This window comes from Pararge aegeria, chromosome 24 (genome assembly GCF_905163445.1).
Source record: "Pararge aegeria chromosome 24, ilParAegt1.1, whole genome shotgun sequence".
In the NCBI taxonomy this organism is placed as follows: domain Eukaryota; kingdom Metazoa; phylum Arthropoda; class Insecta; order Lepidoptera; family Nymphalidae; genus Pararge; species Pararge aegeria.
In genome coordinates, this window is record NC_053203.1 from 4,592,639 (window position 1) to 4,618,470 (window position 25,832).

Genomic DNA, 25,832 nt, shown 5'->3' on the forward strand with positions numbered 1-25,832 from the left:
TCAAACAAATAAAATTAAAATTTTCTTTTGAAAAATGCAACCATTCCATCAATATTTACTTACGACGTTGTCACGTTCAACGTTCGTATCGTCAGTAAGCCGACTTTACAGACAACCAATTTTTTAGGTTGGTTTACGCCTTAGGTTGATGATGGACACGGGCACTATGTAGGGCGGGTTACTTGCATGCACAGTGAAGAAGTGTTCTTGTTTATACTCGGTTTTCACTTATCATTAGGTGGGGCACTGTTGGGATTAATATTTAAAAAAAAAGGTAAAAATGAAACTCGAAATTTCTAATAAATTTTAATTAACAAAATATAAATTACTTATCATCTAGAAGGAATACTATGAAGGATGTTTTACACTTTATTTTATAATTTAGCTATATTTATCTAGATAGACACCGCAATATAATTTTATTGGCACTTGTTTTGCACAAAATTTCTCCAAAAAAAATCATTGAAAATAAACGAAAATTCTTCAAACGAGAAATCAACAACGATAAATAATTTAGTAACAATTATAAAAATAACGCTAAGGGCCTTTGCTTATGCCGATTTTTTTACGCTAAATCGATGCACGACAAAATTGCTAGACGGGAGCGTTCATTGCTAGATGATGATGGAGATATCGTCCTGGTGCATCAAAAACTGTAACTTTGATATTGATTTGAAGCAAGTGAGGTGTAAATCGGTAATGTATGCGAACGATTAACACTCTTTTTATTTGCACACGTGTAAATATTTATTAATACGCTAACAGGCTACCTGGATTTATGTATGTACATAAATCTTGGTCGTCGATTTAACCACTTTCTTATTTTCGTATGTTTACAAAATATTTATGTAACAAATTGTGTACCTAATACCGATCACCATACAATCATTTGGTTCTATGAAGCTAATGTGGCTTTGGAGCGTCAAAACGTCGGCGCGTGCAGAAGCCCTAAGTGACAAACAAAAACAAAGCCGGGATCACACTTGCATCACACCACTTGTGCCTCTAGTGACGCCACGGCTGTTAAGTCAAATAAAATCTAGTAATATAGTACCTACTAAGTAATATTTCGTATGCTTACTTACGATATTGATTTATTAAGTCATTTTAAAGTTATGAAGTGCGGATTTATACACGCCAGACAAAACTAAGATTTGATTTGAGTCAACACTCGTGGCGTCGGGTGAGGGGGCGTGGCGCATTGCGTATCTGTCCGTGCTGTAACACTAAATATTGGATTTCTCATTCAAATTATTTTCATTGCGAACTTAAATCCTACTTTATGCTTATACATATTATGGCATTTATATTTTGTATTGGGGAAGATATTCTGGATATAACAGTAAAAAAACTCCATTTTGGTGATAATCATGTTCAAGCCTCAGATTTCACAAAGGGGTAGGGTACGAATTCCCAGTTCTTTAGTTGCTAAAGTTCTCAGTAAATATAACTATTAAGTATAACAGGCTCCTGATTTAATAATTTGAAGGGTAAGATGGAACAACGATCATAGCCCGTTTGAACAGTTGCCTGCTTTACCAAATTGGATAGTGGTCAGTGGCGTGCACTTCATACATGCACAAAAGCACTGCTTACCCTAAAATTGATATATATCTCGTATAGCAGGAGGATTTTTGCCGTTTCATGCAATTTTCCTGCTGTATGCATACCCTGGTAAGAAACCAAGTGCACGCCACTGATAGTGGTAATCGACATTTGGAGGGTGAGAGGGAAGAAATATACGATATTTCTTCCTCGTTTCTCGTTTCCACTAACGAAGAACAATGCAATGCCTAGTCAACAATGGCGTGAATAGAGGGTATGCACAGGGTATGCAGAGGATATAAAATGAAGAAAATCTCCAGTACAAGCTAAAAAAAACTTAAGGATAGGCATTGTAAGAGTTATAAACAATTAACAATAAACAATTGCTCTAACCAGGTTGCTTCTTAAATATTTTCTAATGACAATGTGAGATGGTGATAACAAAAAGAACACCCGGCTAAGTTTGTTGTGGGCTTTTTCTTAGACCAGGGCGCGATTGGAACCCTCGTAGCTTTAGTTTTAAGTTTACGATTGTAGTTATCGCCTTCACTACTCACTGCTATGTACACATTTTGTATATAATAACGAATCAAAAGTGCCATCTATGTGCCTATTTGAATAAAGAAATATTTGACTTTGACTTTGACTTTGACTTATAACAATCCGACCCTCAAGTATTTATAACTCATATTGGAGATTTTATTCAATTCTATATCAGCTGCATACCCTCTATGCACGCTACTGCTAGTCAAAGATTCCTAGGCGTACATGTATTTACTTTTCACCGATTGAACTTCATTAGGCAACTCATATAAGCTAACTTGTCTATGATTCTTGTCACAAGCTGTGGTATTGTGTGTTTGTATTATCATATTTTTTTTTAGAATGGATGGTTATAAAAATAAACGGCATTGAGATTGTTAAGAAATGGTTTAATAGACTTCGTTATTATTTTCAAATCGTATGCTTATTTAGATAGTTTAGAATTTGACTATTGTTTGTTCTCAAGTTTCATGTTTTATCACAATTCGTTTCTATTGATAATGTTTTCAAGATTTTTTTATTTTTATCACGACTAAAATAAACCAAATATAATATCTCCTTCAAACTATGCTAACTTTACTACTTATAACTTGGTATGGTTGCCTAAGCGAAGATTTAAAAATTAGTTAGACTCAGTTAATGGCTTTCACGCAACGGAGTAACGGATCGTTGATTTTAACATAGAGATATTTAAAGTTCCCGAGAGCGTGAGACAGACTTTTATCCCGGGAAAAAACGTAGTCGTGATAGAGTTAGTTTACTGTATTTCATTGATTAAGTCGTCAGGAATAAGGAGTACTTGGGTACAACTCTATCATTTTTTTTTTGCAAAATTGTGTCTGTATTTTATTACTTTTAAATCTAAAAATTAACTAAACAAAGACTAAAATGTCACTGTAATAATAATTTGGTAACATAACTTTTAAATACATATTCAAATCGAACTGGAGATATACCAGGTAAATATAATAGCCTCTTTGAATAGTGACATTTTATCTTTTTTTTTATTATTATTATAAAACAGTCTTCACAGTGAATCGAACTCCGATACGTCGCTAGTCTGAAAAGAAATAATAATATAGAATTCCACTTTCATAGTAAACTTCATCATCAACTTTATCAAGTAACTATAAGCCAACTACAGGGGTCGGGTCTCCTAGCAGTAATCGTACTACTTAGTAGGGTTTAGGCCGTAGTTTACCACGTTGCGCACGAGAACTCCCAGGCATGCAGATTATCCCACGATGTTTTCGATTAAAGTTAAAGCAAGTGATATTTAATTGCTTAAAACGTACATAACTCCGAAAAGTTAGTGGTGCGTGCCAGGGATCATACTTGGTTCACCCTCGAAAGACCCAGTCTTCCCACTAGGCTATCACCGCTTCCTTTCCACTGTAATTCATCATCATCATCATATATATATAGTATATCAACCGATAGACGTCCACTGCTGGACATAGGTCTTTTGTAGGTTCCAAATTCTATGGTTCTGTGCCGCTTGGATCCAGCGGCTACCTGCGTCGCGCTTAATGTCGTCTGTCCACCTCGTTGGGGGTCGAACAACGCTGCGCTTACCAGTTCGGGGCTGCCATTCCAGCACCTTGGGACCCCAACGTCCATCATTTCTCCGAACTATGTGCCCGGCCCATTGCCACTTCAGCTTCGCGACTCGTTGAGCTATATCGGTAACTCTGGTTCTTCTACGAATCTCCACATTTCTGATTCGATCGCGTAGAGATTCTCCGAGAATAGCTCTCTCCATCGCCCGCTGAGTGACTCTGAGCCTTCTTATGAGGCCCACAGTTAACGACCATGTCTCAGAGCCATAGGTCATTACTGGCAACACGCACTGCTCGAAGACTTTCGTCTTCAGGCACTGAGGGATCCCACTACCACCCAATTCTCAATCTATCAACCCCCACTTTTTGAGTAAACCACTGTCATAGTTTTACTGAATAACATCAGATACATTACATGCAAAATTAAAATCAAATGAAAAAACCAGGTAACTTATTTAATCTATTATAAAGGTAAGCTGTCTTATAGCAAGCAATCTTCTTCGGACAAACCTTAGTGGAAGAATCAAGGAGTGGAAAACGGGATATAGTGCAGAAACATAAAAATTAATTAAACTATACTTTACCTCCGTAAATAGATTCTATGGATACTTATTTCATCCGTATTTCTTACGTCTTTATATAAATAATCATCATGACATTCATCATGAGACTGTTTTTATACAGAACTTTAATATCACAGCAGATGGAAAATGGCCACATCAACTATCTACGCTTATATAACCAGCTCCATTAAAGAATAGATTTATAAAAGGTGACCGATGTCTTACTATCTATGAAAATTAAGCTTGATTTGCCGTACTCCGCGAACAGCAGGAGAATCTGTATAGTGTAATTATGAAGAAGAAGAAATTATAAATTACCACATACAGATTATCTTGCTGTTCGCGGAGTATAGCAAATTAAGCTAGATTTTCATAATATATTATGGATTTCCGCAAAGTAACGCCTGCTTCTATTCTTTGTTTACTATCTCTTTCGCTCGTATATTATGTGAAAGAGATAGCGTTACATCTACTTGGAATTGTATTTCGTTATGTGCTACCTAACGGTTAGATCATTGGCAATCTGAAAGATTCTAATTTCCTTAACAAAGGAAAATATACCACAGTCATCCCAGTTTTATAGCATAGTAAAGACATGTGGGGATGTACTCGTATAATGAATTAGACTGGATATATATCCTTGTAACCTTGTAATGGTCTGGATTTTTTTATTAGTAACAATAGCTATGTGTTCTTATAGGCAAGATTTTATCAGTTTAAGATTATTTAATAAAGCAGGCTAATGAATATGATTGTAAGAAGACGAGCAACTGCTAGTTAACAACCAACAAAACAACCAACGGTTGTCAAACTATTTGTATCTACACTGGCGACTAGTTAGATAATATACTGAATTGAACAGTTGGTGCCTGAGAGCCAAGTGTTAAAGTTTTCACCTACGTTTACCTATTCAATCGCAGGAAAATTAACGAAGATTTGTATGGTATCGCCATCCAGTAGTCTACTGGCAAAAGGTACTGTACCACCAGTCACCACCGTACTAGATGGCGCTAAATATGGCGATAGTTAATTTTCACGCGATCGAGTAGATAAACGTAGGATCTCGCACTAGACTCTGTGTTCCAAAATCTTTTGTTAGTGAAGCAGTACCGTGCTGGGTGTTTCATGCTTGTTTATTGTTAGTGTAGAAATGTGCGTATACCCACAAGGTCAGGTTTATAGAGGTGCACGTGGGGCAGGAGGAAGGTGGAGCCCAGGTCGCGTTCAGCCATTGTGTGTGCCTCCTACATCCAATTAAAACGCATATAGTATTAACAAGAAAGTCACAAGATCAGGGAATAATTGGTGCTATTATCTACTAATTAATTAACAGTTTTATTATTAACAGCTTTCGTAGTTATTCTATCTCACGAAGACAGAAGCGTTAGTACAAGATTTGCCTGCTCGCAATCGAGGAGTCGTTTAGTTGGGAAAAAATTGAACACAGGAGTAAAATGGATCTTTTTTTCATAGAATTAAAGCACAATTCTGCGTACCCTTCTTTAGCTCGCGACAAAACTTTTGTAAAACAAAAATCAGAAGTACAGGATTTGCGACTGTAAAGCGAGGGACATTAGGTCCATTTTACTTTGACGATACAGAGTTAAATACTCGAAAACGACTAGTATATTGCCAGCAAGCAAATCTTGTACTAAGGCTACAGTTAAGCCGCAGTAGTTGTATCGACCAGCTTATTTATGACAAGGTAAGGCAATAATGAGTTTTATTATGCTGCTAACATAGAATCTATTTTCGTCCTGCAGAAGTATCTTGCAGAAGAGGGCTGTTCGTGCAATATATAAAATCGGCCCAAGAGAGTCATTAAGGGACAAATTTAAATAATTTAAAATTAAGACGGAGCAATATGTACCGAACATATTTGGAAATTGATTTATGTCCATAAAAATATAACAAAATTTAAAAAGAAAATGGACTGTAACAATACGAATATAAGAAGCAAAGGTAAACTTGTTGTGCAGTTTACTAGGCTACATAAAATTGTTACTTCATTCTAGAGCAATCGTATATAATTTTATAACAAATTACCGAATGAAATCTTTGAGATGTCTCTCAATAAGGTCAAAGTTTATAAATAAATCGTAAGCTTATAGAAAAATTCTATTATAATGTTAAGGATTACTTAAACGATAAAAAAGCTTGGGTTTGAATTGCTCTAACTTCATAGCTTAATATTAACTTGCTGTGAGATGGTGATACAAAAAAAAAATCCCGGCTAAGTTTGTCTTAGACCGGGTCGCGTTTGGAACCCTCGTAGCTTTACAATTATGTAAACATATATGTATGAACGCTTCATAAGTGAATTAACGTTTCAATAAAGAAATTTTGAATTTGAATTTGAATTAGAGTGTTATTTTACAAAGATTTATTGACTGCTTTCATAATTATTCTGTTTCACGAAGACAGCTTATCCGCAGTTGTACTTATATATTGACAAGCTTATTTGTTTGTATCTGTAACTTACATAATAAGTGAAAATAAAAAAATAGATCCTGCGCTTACCTCAAATTGTGAGATAAATAATCCATCCCGCCATCTAGTCCCAAAGTAAGCGTAGCTTGTGTTATGGGTACTAAGATGACTGATGAATATTTTTATGAATAATATACATAAATACTTATAAAACACAGATAAACACCCAGACACTGAAAACATTCATTCAGTTTAGTGTCGTGTTCGGCAGTCATTTTATTTTTGCTATAACTGACTTGTTAGAACACCTATTGTAACTACTTACCGAATACTACCGAATATATAAGTTTAAGAAAATGCTGTTCAATTTTTTATTTCCATTGAAAACAATAAGAATCGTACAAGCGTACATATTATACAAAAAAAAATCCTTTTTTATATTGAAAGAGAATAAAAGAAAAGCATATCTATTAAGCTACTTTGTGCTTTCTTATATAAGAAAAAGTTCATCTATATATTTATATAGGAATAAATATGAAAAAAAAAATGTTATGTACGTACCCATTAGGTTACTTTTATGCCCGTTTTCACTAACAAAAAACATGGCAATTCCTTAATAAGTAACACCTAATCTAAGAAGATTCCTAACCATAAATCAACTTTTCACCAATAGTTATTACCTAAGAGTAGGTGAAACTTTTTTTTCTATTGACGTAGCCTAAATTATTAGGTATTCGATTTAGGCGGCTCCTAGGTTAATTGAGAGCGGGCATTAATAGTGTTTTAACTGCTATATCACCTGGTGGGTTAAACGCGTGGACGAAGCTGCTCTACCAGTACTGGCCGGTAGAGTCCCGCCCACAGACCGTGCTTCTGACAGCGTTCTGTAAAGTACAAAAAACATTAACATAATTCTTTTTTAATAAATAAATAAATAAATAAATATACTACGACAATACACACATCGCCATCTAGTCCCAAAGTAAGCGTAGCTTGTGTTATGGGTGCTAAGATGACTGATATTTTTATGAATAATATACATCATCATCATCACATCAACCGATAGACGTCCACTGCTGGACATAGGTCTTTTGTAGGGAGTTCCAAGTTCCACGATTCTGAGCCGCTTGGATCCAACGGCTACCTGCGACGCGCTTAATGTCGTCTGTCCACCTCGTTGGGGGTCGACCAACGCTGCGCTTACCAGTACGGGGCTGCCATTCCAGCACCTTGGGCACTCACCATAATATACATAAATACTTATAATATACAGATAAACACCCAGACACTGAAAAACATTCATGTTCATCACACAAACATGTTCCAGTTGTGGGAATCGAACCCACGGCCATGGACTCAGAAAGCAGGGTCGCTGCCCACTGCGCCAGTCGGCCGTCGAATGGTTTCAGAGTGTTGCTGGGGTTGCCGCGTTTCTGTAGTGCATCTCTAAAAAAGGGCAGCATCAGTTGAGCAGAATGCGCGGAGGCTACGACTGTATTCTGAATAGAATAACCATAAATTTATACAGAGCTGGGTGGGCATGCATGTGTTCTCTCATTGCTCTGTAAATGGAAGATATGCCAAATAACATATTGACAAATGTTAGGTAATTCTTTACAGAATGCAATTTTTAACTATTTAATTTTAATTTTATAATTGTCTGTAAATAAAGATTATTTTGATTATTATTAACTTATTACCAGCTTACTTTAGGTTACGTGTCTTTTATCAGAATGAGAAAGGTTTATATACCGTAGTCCAATGTCCAACGCGTTGGCTAATTGTGGGTCGTTCCACTGTGATGCAAAGAATCACACGTCTTTGAGAACGTTATTGGGAATACTCAGGTATGATGTTTTCTTTCGCAGTTAAAGCAAGTGATATTTTGATTGCTTGAATTGTAAACGTACATAATTCCGAAAAGTTAGAATTGCCCGGGATGACCAAGCCAGAGAAAATTAAAAAATCATAAGTTCCCAACAAGTGGGCCAAATAACTCTATGCGCCTTTATGATAAATGAACGAAATGACTAATCGCCTAGCGCTTGTTCGAGATGCTTCTAAAGTGGAGTGGTTTTTAATGCTTTAATATAAGTCGTTTACACGGTTTCTGTGTTCTTAATTCTGTGCCTAATGCTAATTTTACAATGTGTAAAGTAGCGCAGTATATTATAAATATATTTGTTTTATAATAATGTTTGTGTTATCGGCCGTAGAAATACTTACAGTTCACCAATGCGGCGCTCGGCATCTGTCCATTCAGACATGTCTTCTTGACTGTAAAAAATAGAAACATATTAAAAAAAGTTTATATGTGTATAGCTATTTTATAAAGAGATGCCAAATAGATTAAACAAATAATACGTTAACGTTCTCTTCTCTTCTCTCCACTTCTCTCCTCTTATCTCCTCTTATCTCATCTCATTTCATCTTCTCTTCTCTTCTCTTCTCTTCTCTTCTCTTCTCTTCTTTTACTTGACAGACATTTAGACAGACATACAGACTTTGACTATAATACACACACGGTAATAGAGTCCCGTTTACCCTTTGGGTGCGGAACCTATATAGAACCCTGAAAATGGACTATAGATATCTACCTATTATATTTTCGAAGCGTGTCGAAGCGTGCCATCTCCGTCTCTAGATCAGTCTTGTTCACCGACGAAGCGTCGTCCCTGTCTTCCTTTATAGAGATCTCGTCTGGACGCACCGTTGTCGAAACTTTGAAACCAGCCGATACCAGAGCCCCTGAAATGTCAGCAGTGTAAAAATAGATACAGTAGTATCTTAGATATAGTTCATCACATCACACGAACTGTTCGAAAAAGAACACGAAAGCGGGCAGTCAGATTCTGCCCGTGACATCCAACTTGACATCTCGCACCTACGCAGTCCCGTCGTGATTACGTTCCATGCAACTGGGTCGAAATATCGACAAATCCAAAATATTATCGTGGTGTGTACCCGTTGAACTATATTTTAGAAAAGTATATTAACAACGAAAATCTTAGTTTTGAAATCTTTAGATACCTACAGTAGTAGTCGCCTTTGATCCAAAGGTAAAACCGACATCATCTAGATATCGCCGTGACAGTATAGAGAGGCTACCTACTCAGTAGAAATCCTGTACTAATAAAACCAACCTCGCTTACCGGGTCTCGTTTAGGTTGGGGTAAGGGCTTATAGGTTTTTTTTATGACAAAAAAAAAAAAAATGCCCAAAAAATTGTTAATAAATCTGGGCAGGGTAATCCTAATCACTAGCGGTAGGAAATATACTATAGAACCTAAACTCGTACCTACTAAGTTTACAAAAAAAAACGCTAGAGCCGTTTCCAGAAAAAAAAAACCTGTTCTACCAGTTAGGTATTGCCATTTACTACCACCAATCCGTCTGCACAGTGTGGTGATTACGGGCAAATGGACTTGAAGACTGGACTTGACAGATTGTCAAGGACAGATAGTCAATACCCTATAACAGTATAGGGTATTGACTATCTTACCTTGTGGCACGAGATGAAGCAAAGTAGTAATAAACAAAATCTAAATTCATTTATTTAGAGGTTTTAGAGGTCAAGTAGAGGTAATTTAAACACTTTTAAAACGTCAAGTATGTCTGTTTGTAGTGACTCAACCACCGGTTCGGAAGGCAGATTCTGCCGAGAAGAAGCTGGCAAGAAACTCAGTTGATCTATCTTGTGTGAGATGAAAGCGGAGCGGCTTGCTTCCAAGCAACCTTGTCATTAAGAAATTCATCAATAGTATAGTAACCGGTATATTAAATGTGTTTCCATACATTCTTTAAACTTATATAATAGTAAATCTAATATATACTTCGGTATCATGTTATAAAAGCATATACTCAGCCCCAGAAAGGTTTTCTGCACTTTTCTAAAAATCTACAAATACCACCAATCGGTTTCTACGAAGCAACCTACCCAAATTATTTGGATTGGAAATTTTGGATTTTATGTCCCGTTCCTGCTTTATGCATACCCTGGTCGAGGAACCTGTGCACGCCACTGCTTAGTCACCACTAAAAAGAAGAGGAGGGATGGTAGCCACTGTATTCTAAACCCCCCCTCATTATACGGCACAATCCTTTCCTTATATTGGGCATATGTTAATATCATATCTTTTATAAAGTTTAATGTCATCTTTCATTCATTTGTCTTATATGTGCCATAAATTATGTAGTTCTATCTAGTTAGTGTAAGTGGCCCTGCCGTACTAACAAGATGTAAAATAAATAATAAATAAATATTTTGAAAGAGACAGCACTACCAATTTAGATGAGTGAGGGAGAGAAAAAATAACATACCTTGCTTGTTGAGTCTCTCTTTGTTGACGCTGTATGAAGACTCGATACTATGCTTTCTTCGCATCTAAAATAAAAAAATGTCATTAGAAAGTTTATTAAAAAAACATTTAAAAAACTCCTATTTTATTATGAAAATTAAGCTTAATTTGCTATACTCCGCGAACAGCAGGAGAATCTGTATGGTGTAATTTATAATTTCTTCAACCCGTATACTCCACACCAAACAGATCCTCGGCAATTTACCCTTTACGCACGTTTCGCTCCGAATCCTCAGGAGATGTTGACTTTACAATGAATGATAGTTAAGTAATCATCTCATTGAAGAAATTATCCTGCTGTTTGCGGAGTATAGCAAATTAAGCTTAATTTCCGAAATATATTATGGATTTCCGCAAAGTCACGAATGCTTCTATCCTATATCATATTATATTGTTTATCCTACTAAAAGTATGCTGCAATCTCAGCTGATGGCTAAGAGGGTAACGGGCAAGAATATTCAGGGCCTGCCTGGCCCCTTCAAACAAGGCGTTAAACATTAAATAGAAAGAAAGAAAGAAAGAAGAAAGAAAGAAAATAAATTCTATTTTATACATTGCGCCACACATTACAATATTAACAAAACCACATATATTATGTGTGGCCTAACATAGAAAAAGGTGCCAGCTCAGCATTATGCTGCATTATTTATTTATTTTATTTTATTTTATTTTATTTATTTACATAAAGTTTACAAAAAAATACTTATCGCTAGCATCAGAAAACCACCCAGGTTTGTAATATTTGCTAACAGAGAATTAAGTCTAGGTACGTTAACTACAGAACATTATTGCCAGTTGCATGCGCCAGTGGGAGCATACAGCGCTGAGTTTCAGTTGGCGCCTTGTACCAGGTAACGATGTATAATAGGATGTTTTAATTCAATTTGGTAACATACGAACAACAGCGCCTACCGGGTCCAGTTTAGGTTGGGGTCAGGGAATATAGGTATTGTTTGATGACAAAAAAAACAAAAACAAAATGCCCAAAAATCTGGATAGGGTCACCCTAACCACAAGCGGTATTAAGTATACTATATGACCTATTCTCATATGTAATAAATTTCCAAAAAAAAATCGCTAAATCCGTTTCAGGTCCAAAAAAAAACTTTTTTTTTATTACACTACAAGTTAGCCCGTGACTGCAATCTCACCTGGCAAGTTATGATGCAGTCTAAGGTGGCAGTGGGCTAACCTATGGAGTATGGTAGTCATACCCCTAATCGGTTTCTACGTGACCATTCCCCCCCCCCCCCCCCCCCCCCCAAGGTCGTCAAACTCTTCTCATGGCGAGCTTTTGCGCTCGCCCCACTCCCCCGGTGACGCCGTAAGGTGGTTATCGGCAAGTGGCCATCCTAAAATCGAAATACGCGACATCGCACCGGAAAACTAACTATCGTAGGGTATCGGTAGGGTGGTAACTAGCGACGGCCTAAGCCACCAACCAGACCAGACCAGAGAAAACAAACATTATAAATTCCCAAATTACTCCTGCCGGGAATCGAACCCGGGACCACCTACTTAAATTCACAGCGCTCACCGTTGCGCCAGAGAGGTCGTCGAAAAATATATCTGTTTCAACTAGGCTCACTCTGAAAACACTTTTAAAAAGTGCAACCACATACAACGTGATACGAGATTCTTATAACATTAAAAAACCGGCCAAATGCGAGTCGGACTCGCGCACGAAGGGTTCCGTAGCATTATATGTAAAAAAAAAATCATGTACATATTTACTTTATTTTGTTGTTTAGTATTTGCGGTTATATTAACACACAATCTATGAGACTTTCAACTAACTATCACGGTTCATGAGATACAGGTGACAGATGAAGAGACAGACGGACGCACAGCGAACTCTTAGTAAATAGCATCTTAGTAAATATTAGTACGATTTTTATTTCTTACTTCTTCAGTAACATTGGTAGCTCCTGACTCCAAGTAGCTGATGAGTTTAGCTTCGCTGCAAATTTCTGCACTCTTCTTCCTCGCGAGATTATCTCGACTGTAACAAATAATAAAAACACATAAATATAACATAAAACATGCAAAAAAACTAATGAAAAATAAATGAAAACATAAAACTTTTATTCACACTTATAAATAAATGAATTGAGATACTAATATCAGGCAAGCCGGGCAATAATGCAGCCTGCTGAGTCTGCCCGGGTTAAACCAAACCAAAACTGTCCAAAACTATTATTTTAATTTAAAAACTACATTGGTGTTTTAGCCTAACTTACAACTAAACGTGCGGACGGAAAATGCGCAGACTTATGTGAGGCTACCGCGACATTGGCACGGGGCAGAAGCAGCCAATCTGTTTTGTTAAATCCATGTAAGTGATGTTATTGTTCACAAAAAAAAAATGTGACGTCATCCCTAAAGTCAAGTCCGATAGCTTGCCAGATGTAAGAAGTTTGTAATTATTATTGTTTTTGTCTATTTATTATGCAGTGTAAATAAAATAATTTTTAATTGGGAGTTTATTATTTCTTAATTTGATCTAGTCTGGTCAGGTCGTGGCTAGTTGACCTAATGGCCTAATGACAAAGACGTACCCGCCCAGCGATTTAGCGTTACGGTACGATGCCGCATAGAAACCATTTAAGGGGTATCATCATCATCATCATGAGTTTAATATAAATAAATATAAATATACTACGACAATACACACATCGCCATCTAGCCTCAAAGTAAGCGTAGATTGTGTTATGGGGTTCTAAGATAGCTGATGAATATTTTTTTATTAATATAATACACATAAATACTTATAATATACAGATAAACACCCAGACACTGAAAAACATTCATGTTCATCACACAAACATTTTGCAGTTGTGGGAATCGAACCCACAAACTTGGAATCAGGAAGCAGAGTCGCTGCCCACTTCGCAACTCGGCCGTCAATTGACTTTAATGTAATCGACATACCTCTAACAGTTTTTGTCGTCTTCCGTCTGCATCACGACTTTCTAAATCGTGAGATTGCAGTCAGCACAGCTAGCATGGGTAGGAGACAATTATCTCCCCGGGGAAAGGATAAAAATGTATCTTCTTCAGATTTTTCCCAGAGCACTGGCGCACAAGTGGGAATAATATCCAAATAATATATGTGCAATAATAAACTTCGAGAAAGAGGTAAACCGCCGAATCCAACTCGGATGGGCAGCGTACGGGTAACTTCGTGACATCTTCTCGTCCAAAATCCCCCAGTGCCTGAAGACTAAAGTCTTCGAACAGTGCGTGTTGCCAGTGATGACTTACGGATCAGAGACATGGTCGCTAAGTATGGGCCTCATAAGAAGGCTCAGAGTCACGCAGCGGGCGATGGAGAGCTATGTTAGGAGTATCTCTACGTGATCAAATCAGAAATGAGGAGATCCGTAGAAGAACTAGAGTTACCGACATAGCTCAGCGAGTCGCGAAGCTAAAGTGGCAATGGGCGGGGCACATAGCTCGGAGAACCGATGGACGTTGGGGTCTTAAGGTGCTGGAATGGGGACCCCGCACCGGTAAACGCAGCTTAGGTCGGCCCCCAACGAGGTAGACTGATGACATCAGGCGAGTCGCTGGGAGCCGTTGGAGGCAAGCGGCCCAGGACCATGCATTGTGGAACTCCCTACAAAAGACCTATGTCCAGCAGAGGACGTCCATTGGTTGAAATGATGATGATGATGAATAATAAACTTCTCCTACTCCATGTTCCCGTGCTTTAGCAGTTGGGCATGTTAATATTCCTTGTCAGGGGATGGGGATATAATGGGGATATAATTTTGTCTCCTGTCTGTGCTAGGGGCGCAGGGGTATTCAAAAAACACCTTACCTGTCAGAATGTGCGGGGTGCAGCCGCGCTCGGGGTATCATTAGCGCAGGCGCAGGTGGAGGGGGCGGGGCGTGCGTGGGGGGGTCAGACATCACACACTTCTTACTGCAGGTGGAGCGGGACCGAGATTGCTGGAAAGAGATAGCAGATTATGAGTAGGTACAGACAAAGACGTGCCGATAAGCGATTTGGTTTTCCGGGGCGATGTCGCGTAGAAACTGATTATGACAACCATATTCCCTAACAGGTTAGCCCGCACTTACCACCAGGTGAAATTGTACCTAAGGGCTAACTTGTAGTGGAATAAAAAAAAAATTAAATCTAGCTAAAACAATAAAAAATAGTAGTCCCGAAGCAACGATTACTTGTAATAAAGGTCGTCAAGGATCATTTGAAGTGGTGGTAAATGATAAACTTATATATTCTAAACTACAAACAATGGCACTACCTGATTATGAGGAGGTAGCAGATGTAATACATCAAGTGTCAAATGGTGCAGAACCAAGGGAGATAAAAGGACAACAACCAGTGAACTGCAGTATATAATAACATTTAATAAAATATCACAACACCATTTACCTTAAAAATATAAAGAATTAATTATAAAGATTCTAGGGCACACCTCTTCTTAGACAAAATAATATTAATACAAAATGATGTTCGTAGAATAGTACATATTTAAATTAATGTGACAGAGCTCGTCCAGGAAAGTACACGCCAGCCACGCTTATTTCGCCGCCAAGCAGCATTGTTGCAAAGCTGTGTTCCGGTAATAGTTTTCTTGGATTTTTCATCTTTTTTTTTCTTTATTAATAAATAAATAAATAAATATACTACGACAATACACACATCGCCAGCTAGCTTGTGTTATGGGCACTAAGATGACTGATGAATATTTTTTACAAATAATATACATAATTACTTAGAATATACATAAAAACACCCAGACACTGAAAAACATTCATGCTCATAAAACAAACATTTTCCAGTAGTGGGTATCGAACACGGCCTTGGACTCAGAAAGCAGAGTCGCTGCAAACTGCGCCAATCGGCCGTTAATTCATTACATGGTTTTGGTTTTTTCCGGGCATGGTTGCCGGTGTAATTACAGGCACATCACATGACAGACACGCAGTGGCGTGCACAGGTTTTTTGACCAGGGTATGCGTAAAACCGGTGCATGGCATAAAATGGAAAAATGCGCTTTTGTGCATGTATGGAATGCACGCCACTGCAGACACGGGGCCGCAAACAGTTGAAAGTGTTTCTTGCACGCACTGCGAAATGTTCTCTGTTTATAGGCGTTAGTTTTCCACTTACTACCAGGTGGTTCATCGGCCTGGTCCGTCAATCCTAATCTTTTGCTAGTCCGTTAATATTAAAAATGGAAAATTGTGTTTGTTTGTTTGTTTGTCCTTCCTTCACGCCCTAACAAAGCAATCAATCCACTTCATTTTTGGCATAGAGTATGTTGAAAGGATGGAGTGTAACATAGGTTACTTTTTATCAGAGGAAAAAACGGTTTTTCCGTAAAAAGCGTTAATACTATAAAACTCTAATCGACCCTTCTGATAACTTTCATTTTACCGTTGTGTTCCTAGTTCAAAAATTTAAAAATTTTCATTTCATTTATTTCAAGAAAGCTCGTGTTGCCCAAATTCAGTCTTGGTCTTGCAGTCTTGGTCTTGTTCTTGCGTTTTTGCAAGACCAAGACCAAGAACAAGACCGCGTATTTTTAGCAAGACCAAGACCAAGACTGACCGTGCAAGACTTGAGCAAGAACAAGACATAGCCTGCAAGACTCTTGCGTCTTGCAGCTAGGACTTAGCGCTATTTCACGGAGTAGTTAGGTGTAACAGTTCGGTGTATAGGTAGGTAGGTACGCTTAGGAATTCTATGAGACGCAAAAAACTATATCAAAGAATATGAAAAACTGGACCTATGCGCATTACGACTAATACCATAAACATAGCGAATAAAAAAATATCTATTAAAATCAAACTGAGTGCATGCATAGTTATGTTTTAACCATCGGCACTTTGATAATGCGGCATCAAAGGTTTTGTACTTACTTCTCAAAGAAATTTGCCGCTTTTCGGAAGTACATGGTTATGATACACGCGCCGGCGGCTTCTTTTGAAATCTAAAACAATCGTTGCCGCCGCGCCGAAATCATAACATTTGACACTATTCATGCAAAATAATTTCGAATTTTAAGAGTACCTACAGGTGTTCCAAAGAATAAATAAGTTTCAGAGTGCTTAGAATGAAAATGAATACATTATACTGATCACGCAAGTAGTATTATGATTAGGATAAAATGGTGAGGATAGGTAGTAGATGTCATAATAATTCATTCTAGTAAGTAATTATAATATTGATTACTTATATGGTTTTAAACTAATTACTTAGGTACTATTATTGTACATTTAGTCATTATATTTCTTAAGTTTTTACAAGAAAAAATAGCAAAAAAGTGTTCGAATATCTCTGAGAGAGATGATGAGAGTAAGTATTTACTAGCTGTGCCCGCGACTTCGTCCACGAGGAATAGTAACTTTGGAGGTATAGTGACGTTCAGGATTTATTTATTTATTTTAAAACTTCTGTCATCAAACATACAAACGAACTCTTCAGCTTTATAATATTAGTATAGATGCACGCCAAAACATTCACTTATATGTAAAGAATAGTGATTGGCACTAATTCTTTACATATATTTTATTCACGGGTCGCGTCTGTACAAGTAGGTAATATTTAGTGTGTGTTTGTACGCCGCACGCGGCATCGTTCGATTTGCGGCGGCATCCTTTTCATAGAGCCGGCACGTGGCGAGGCGGCGCGGTAAAAAGCAAGGAAACGTACTATAAATGAAGGAATTATTTTAATTCCAGTCATTTCCAATTGAGCTGTGCTTCGATTCTAACTTAATAATTGTTTTTACTAATTCTCGTTGTTTTCTAAAAACGTATCACGTGTACAATTTAATATGAGTGACGAAGATTCAAATTATTCTAGTCCGAGTAACGAGAGTTTGAGTCACAGATCTAAAAGACCCAAAAGCAAATTTGAGGAGTTTTTCGAAATAATTCATGCATCCCAAACTGCCTTGTGTAAATTGTGCCAACATAAAAAGATTGAAATAAAAATGAAAAACAGAAACACTTCAGGCTTAAGGAAACATCTAATGTCTTTCCACAAAAAGGAATCAGAAATATTTCTTCCTGTTAAACCAAAATTAAGTGGAGATATCACAAGCTTTTTAGTAACCGCTGGAAGAAGTGGACAGGTAAGAATATTTTTTTAACAGTTAAAAGAATTTTAACTCCGCGTAGCTATTCATGCGATACTTTCAAAAACGCCATTAACTTACGTAAGTATTTTTGAGTTAGTGGTGTTTTCATCTAGGGGTGCGACATATTAAGTATGTAATTATCGTCTTAAATATTTTTTATAAACACCCATATTTTCATTTAATCGGCCAGTAACAACTAAGTACTTTATTTTGGTAAATTACAGTACAGTGCAACCTTAATATAACAAATATCAATTTAACGATTTTCTCGATTTAACAACAACAAACCTCCTCCTCTTATACGCTCAAACCTAGTATGTTTTAAATAATAACACAAGATTTATTGTTTTGTTTCAGTCGGAAAACAGCAGTGACAACATCACGACAGCTACAGTTGATTGGGTGGTGAAAAAATATCTTCCCTTCTCATTTTTCGATGACGAAGCTACACAAGTATATTTTCGACGTATTTGCCCTAATATGGTGTTTCCTAAAAGGTCTACACTTAGAAGGAAAGTCAAAGAGCGATTTGAAGAGCTCCAATTGAATCTCAAGGAACGACTTCAACCATTATCATCTAAAATGTCGTTTACCATTGATGGGTGGACGTCAATTGCTGGTAGGAGTTACTACGGGGTTACTATTCATTATATAGACAACGAATGGAAGTATCGATCTGTAGTTCTTGATTTTATACCATCACGCGGTCGACATACTGGGGAAGATATTGCAACGATTTTCCATGAATGTTTATTGGAATATGGCATAATTGATAATAAAACATATCAAAGAATATCAAAAACTGGACCTATGCGCATTACGACTAATACCATAAACATAGCGAATAAAAAAATATCTATTAAAATCAAACTGAGTGCATGCATAGTTATGTTTTAACCATCGGCACTTTGATAATGCGGCATCAAAGGTTTTGTACTTACTTCTCAAAGAAATTTGCCGCTTTTCGGAAGTACATGGTTATGATACACGCGCCGGCGGCTTCTTTTGAAATCTAAAACAATCGTTGCCGCCGCGCCGAAATCATAACATTTGACACTATTCATGCAAAATAATTTCGAATTTTAAGAGTACCTACAGGTGTTCCAAAGAATAAATAAGTTTCAGAGTGCTTAGAATGAAAATGAATACATTATACTGATCACGCAAGTAGTATTATGATTAGGATAAAATGGTGAGGATAGGTAGTAGATGTCATAATAATTCATTCTAGTAAGTAATTATAATATTGATTACTTATATGGTTTTAAACTAATTACTTAGGTACTATTATTGTACATTTAGTCATTATATTTCTTAAGTTTTTACAAGAAAAAATAGCAAAAAAGTGTTCGAATATCTCTGAGAGAGATGATGAGAGTAAGTATTTACTAGCTGTGCCCGCGACTTCGTCCACGAGGAATAGTAACTTTGGAGGTATAGTGACGTTCAGGATTTATTTATTTATTTTAAAACTTCTGTCATCAAACATACAAACGAACTCTTCAGCTTTATAATATTAGTATAGATGCACGCCAAAACATTCACTTATATGTAAAGAATAGTGATTGGCACTAATTCTTTACATATATTTTATTCACGGGTCGCGTCTGTACAAGTAGGTAATATTTAGTGTGTGTTTGTACGCCGCACGCGGCATCGTTCGATTTGCGGCGGCATCCTTTTCATAGAGCCGGCACGTGGCGAGGCGGCGCGGTAAAAAGCAAGGAAACGTACTATAAATGAAGGAATTATTTTAATTCCAGTCATTTCCAATTGAGCTGTGCTTCGATTCTAACTTAATAATTGTTTTTACTAATTCTCGTTGTTTTCTAAAAACGTATCACGTGTATATGGGCGCAAATCGCCACCTGTCGGCAATAATTGGCGACTATTGATATTTACGTTTTAGTTTATCGTTAAAGTGAATATTTTATTATAAAAATATCTGAAATATATCAGATTTAAATTCAAATAGTTATTTGTAAACATGAAACCGCTACTTATTAGGGCCTGATATTTAATAGACACTGTTTTGACTGTTTGAATGTTTTAAAGATGTTTGATGTTCCATTTATTGTTAAACTACTTTATTTACTGTGAAAATGTTCAAATTAATATCTTATAGAATTAATATCATTATTCTGTATCAAACTTTATTATTTTATGCAATAAGTCTTTCTTTAATTCATTTTAAATCTGGCCTGCAACGCCATCTTTAGACTGACTAATGTTTGTTGCAATTAAATGAACAAATCTCTGTATTATATAAATGATTAATCATTTTAAGTAATTTAAATTGATTAAACATTTATTATAAATATTAAGGAATATTTTAAGAATTATTTTGCAGTACCTAATTTTATTTGTTTGTTTCAAAAGAAGTTGTATTTGCTATATCCGTTTTAGCCATTGTAAGGAAACTATAAAAGCGTTTAATTTATGTAAATCGGCTCTGTTCTATACTAGCAATTGTGCGAAAATAAACTACGTGATATTTTGTGAGTTATTTTATTATAATGGACACCGAGCGTGAAAACCCTGGCGTATCGCCGACATGTACAATTTAATATGAGTGACGAAGATTCAAATTATTCTAGTCCGAGTAACGAGAGTTTGAGTCACAGATCCAAAAGACCCAAAAGCAAATTTGAGGAGTTTTTCGAAATAATTCATGCATCCCAAACTGCCTTGTGTAAATTGTGCCAACATAAAAAGATTGAAATAAAAATGAAAAACAGAAACACTTCAGGCTTAAGGAAACATCTAATGTCTTTCCACAAAAAGGAATCAGAAATATTTCTTCCTGTTAAACCAAAATTAAGTGGAGATATCACAAGCTTTTTAGTAACCGCTGGAAGAAGTGGACAGGTAAGAATATTTATTTAACAGTTAAAAGAATTTTAACTCCGCGTAGCTATTCATGCGATACTTTCAAAAACGCCATTAACTTACGTAAGTATTTTTGAGTTAGTGGTGTTTTCATCTAGGGGTGCGACATATTAAGTATGTAATTATCGTCTTAAATATTTTTTATAAACACCCATATTTTCATTTAATCGGCCAGTAACAACTAAGTACTTTATTTTGGTAAATTACAGTACAGTGCAACCTTAATATAACAAATATCAATTTAACGATTTTCTCGATTTAACAACAACAAACCTCCTCCTCTTATACGCTCAAACCTAGTATGTTTTAAATAATAACACAAGATTTATTGTTTTGTTTCAGTCGGAAAACAGCAGTGACAACATCACGACAGCTACAGTTGATTGGGTGGTGAAAAAATATCTTCCCTTCTCATTTTTCGATGACGAAGCTACACAAGTATATTTTCGACGTATTTGCCCTAATATGGTGTTTCCTAAAAGGTCTACACTTAGAAGGAAAGTCAAAGAGCGATTTGAAGAGCTCCAATTGAATCTCAAGGAACGACTTCAACCATTATCATCTAAAATGTCGTTTACCATTGATGGGTGGACGTCAATTGCTGGTAGGAGTTACTACGGGGTAACTATTCATTATATAGACAACGAATGGAAGTATCGATCTGTAGTTCTTGATTTTATACCATCACGCGGTCGACATACTGGGGAAGATATTGCAACGATTTTCCATGAATGTTTATTGGAATATGGCATAATTGATAAAATACAAGGTATCACGGTCGACAACGCAACTGCAAATACCAAATTTATGTATGAACTGGGCAAACAGCTGCCGCCACACTTTGATTCAGACAATCAACATTTCCGGTGCTTTGCTCACATTTTAAACCTTGGTGTACAAGATTTATTAAATACCTTAGCATTACACTGTGAGTCTGACACTAACGCGCAAGATCAGCAGTACGAAGACTATGCAGACGAAACTGAGGATGAGGAAGATGAAGAATCTGCACCAAATAGTGCTGACTCGCGTACATCTGTAACAAAGTTACGCAGTATTTCCAGTAAAATAAAAAGAAGTGAGATAGTGAAGAAGAAGTTTCAGTCTGCTTGTGAAGCAGCTGGCGTGCCATCAAATCTAAATGCCATTCTTGACTGTCCAACGAGATGGAATTCCACACATGATATGATTGGATTTGGTTTAAAAGTGAGAGCGGGCATTGACATATTGTGCAGTTCTGTCACCGAATTGAATGATTTTCAAATCACAGCTAATGAATGGCAGGTACTCGAAAAATTACATAAATTTCTAATAAACTTTAAACTTTTAAGTACAAAACTTGGTGGAGACAAATATGTTACGTTACCGCTAGTCATTGTATCATTTAATCTCTTGCTAGATAAAATTGAATCCATGGTAAAACAGTTAGATGAGAAACCTAATCGATCTGAAGTGGATGAAAGGCTCATTCTAGCTTTCCAAGCAGCTCGAGACAAAATGCTTAAACATTACAAGAAGAGCAACTGGATTTATTGTACTTCTTTAATTTTAGACCCAAGGCATAAGGCTCAGACTTTTGACCTGACAATGTGGGGGAAGCAACTTAAAACAGAAAGTCTGCGCAAGTTCAATGAACTTTATGAAGAATATAAAAGTCTACACTCACTGAACAAATCTCTGGAATTACCAGAAAAAGACAATAAAGTATGTGATGAAGATGAAGACGTAATAGACTTTGATAAACTCTATGAATGTCCCTCGACGTCATCTGGATCTTGTCTTCAAGGCTTAGTGATAGACGAGTTGGAGGAGTACCTGAGAAAACCAAGAACTGCCAGCTCGGAAGACATTTTAGATTGGTGGAGGACGCATGAGACAGAGTATCCGATTTTATCGAAAATGGCCCGTGATTTTCTCTCAATACCTGCAACTTCAGTACCTGCTGAGAGGTTATTTTCTAAAGCATCATTAGTAATTAGAAAACATAGAAATAGGTTAAGTGATGAGTCAGCCAGATGGTTACTTTGTATTAATTCTTGGTCAAAAGAATTGATATAAAGTATCATAACCTAATGATAAAGCTGTTGATTTGTGTTGTATTTTATTTTTTATTCAAATAAATGATAAATCGTAAAACTCTTTTATTAAATTTCTTATAAGTTGAGGGTTCAATCTCTTTCTAGACAGATAAGTATTGTTCTTTAAAATACAGTCAAGTTATTGTAATTAATTTGTTTTTTTACATGTTTTAGGAAATGTAAGCTTATAAATCATAAATGTTTATTAAGAAACAGTTACTTCCATGGAAAACGACATATAGGTCAGTTGATTTTTCGAATTTCTTATCAAATCTTCAGTTATTTATTAATCTGCTTGATCTTTACTATGGCTATGTTAATTCAAGCTCACAATGTTCCAATTCTAATACGTTTTTCTAAGATTTAAAGTAAACTTTAATAAATAGTAATAGACTAATAGGTAATTGCAAGACTTGCAAGACTCTTGCTGCAAGACCAAGACCAAGACCAAGACTGGGAGCGCAAGACCAAAACCAAGACCAAGACCAGGTGTATTGGCGCAAGACCAAGACCAAGACTGGCTAAGTCTCGTCTTGTTCTTGCATTTGGGCAACACTAAAGTAAGCCTAATTAATATAAGCAATTTGAAACGTCGAGTATGTCTGTTTGTAGTGACTCTACCACCGGTTCGGAAGGCAGATTGTACCGAGAAGAAGCCGGCAAGAAACTCAGCAGTTGCTCTTTTCCAACATCGTTTTACAATTTAACAAATTGTGTGAGATGAAAGCGGAGCGGCTTGCTTCCAGGCACCTTGCACCTGGTTATTAAGAAATTCATCAATAATACAATTATGACGAATTAGTAACCTCGATGTATTAAATGTGTTTTCATACATTCTTTAAACTTATGTAATGGTAAATCTAATATTAACTTCGGTATTATGTTATAAAAGCATATACTCAACCCCACAAAGGTTTTCTGTACTTTCCTAAGACGATATGCTGATATCACTATAAAACTATGCTGATATTTACAGTAAAAATACTTTAATGTATTATGTATATATATTATAATTATTTTATATTTATTATTTTATTATTATTACGTTTATTAATTTTATAAATTTAAAATGCATATAAAAATTTTCGGCACCGACAGGATTTGAACCTCGGGCAATCGCGGCCTGAGCGCTTTCACCAATTAAGCTACGGCCCTCCTACCGTATTAGTATATGCCTTTCACATCAGTCTTATAGCGACAGTAGCGTCATCTAGTAGGAAACGTTGCAGTTTCGATCTTCTTTTTCAAAGGTCCATATTACAATGAGACACTTTTGAAACAACAGATGTCACATTGCTTTTTTATATTTTTATAATTTTTATTAGTGTTTTACCTACACTTGGAGGAATTATCAATTTTATAAATTTAAAATGCATATGAAAATTTTGACAGGATTTGAACCTGCGACTCTCGGGCAATCGCGGCCTGAGCGCTTTCACCAATTAAGCTACGGCCCTCCTACCGTCGATGGCGAAATTAGTATATGCCTTTCACATCAGTCTTATAGCGACAGTAGCGTCATCTAGCGTGCATTTTAAATTTATAAAATTAATAATTTCTCCAAGTGTAGGTAAAAACACTAATAAAAATTATAAAAATTACGTTTATTTATTTAAATTATCTATGTATTTACAGTATATTTTTTTGGTATTTATGTACCTATACCTATATTAAAACACTCTTGGCACTATCCCGTTCTCTTGCCGGTGCTAGAGTCACGACAAACAGACAGACTTGACGTTTCAAAAGTTCTTATATTAGGCCTACTTGAATATTTTTTTTTTGAATTTTGAATTTTGCTGTAAGTCCTTTCTATAAAGATTGCCTGTAAGAGATTGCTTACAGCAATAAGGCCGCCTTTGCATGCCTACATTGTTTACTGTATACTCCTTAATGTTTCTTTTCATGTGGGTTTACGTGCAAGAAAGTGTTTCTTCTTTCTTCGTCTTAAAACTTACCTTTGAAGGTATGTAAGGTAAAGATGTATTTTGCACACTACAAGTTTCCGCAGCCTCTACTCGCTCTGCAATGAGGGCTCTCCGATCCGCTCTCTGTTTTGATGGTAGATTACCCTGAAATTTGTAATCAATTTTCAATTTTAGACCCAGACGTTTATCTTAATTTTTACACGGGATATTAGTGAGAACCTCGAGATACTCCGAATTTCGTAGCTTTCTTAATTCCTTTCAGTAACTGAGCTTCCTAAATATCCATACAGTAGCTTCACAATATATTTATAACAATACTAGCGGACCCCAGCGCCATCTGTCGGGCTGATTTGTGAATCTAAACTATCCAGGGTGCCACCCTACACCAGGACGCCTACCGTGGAGGTTTTCGTCCGCACAATCGCGCGCCGCATGTTCGCTCACGCAGACTACGGGCCGTGCGAACACCTCCACGGAATAGCCCCGGCGCTGGACAGACCTAAAACAGGGCGTCCACTACCTCGAGAGCTCCTCCAATCACCCCCGCCAGCGCGACAACGCGGAGGCACAAATGATGATATACGACGACTTCGCTGACAGTGACGCGGGGTCATTTCACGGACACGACAAACCAACAGGCCCAAAGTCAATGATGGTGGGCCCTAGCCCCTAGAAAGGGGCTAAAACAACAAATACCAGGGCAGCTTAGCTGCCCTGCGAATATGACCCGGGTAAGGAGGCGTTGCCTCGAGGCCCGTACCCCCGACCGGACTATTGGCCGCTTGGAGATGACCCGCACGTACGCACCCGAACGCATACCA

The 25,832-nt window shown here is 36.8% G+C and overlaps 1 protein-coding gene across 1 annotated transcript in view; it reads right to left on the minus strand.

Annotated features, from left to right (window-relative positions):
- Positions 1-3,002: 3,002 nt before the first annotated feature.
- The window catches only part of LOC120634636, a 50,084-nt gene continuing 27,254 nt past the window's right edge, over positions 3,003-25,832 (minus strand). Inside the window, exons 12-20 of the mRNA XM_039905368.1 lie at positions 25,042-25,155; positions 14,822-14,952; positions 12,904-13,000; positions 10,961-11,024; positions 9,238-9,388; positions 8,867-8,917; positions 7,440-7,524; positions 5,377-5,454; positions 3,003-3,148 (exon numbers count right to left, since the gene is read on the minus strand). Coding sequence (XP_039761302.1) covers positions 3,116-3,148; positions 5,377-5,454; positions 7,440-7,524; positions 8,867-8,917; positions 9,238-9,388; positions 10,961-11,024; positions 12,904-13,000; positions 14,822-14,952; positions 25,042-25,155 — 804 coding nt within the window. The 3' untranslated portion in view covers positions 3,003-3,115. The remainder of the gene's footprint in view (positions 3,149-5,376; positions 5,455-7,439; positions 7,525-8,866; positions 8,918-9,237; positions 9,389-10,960; positions 11,025-12,903; positions 13,001-14,821; positions 14,953-25,041; positions 25,156-25,832) is intronic.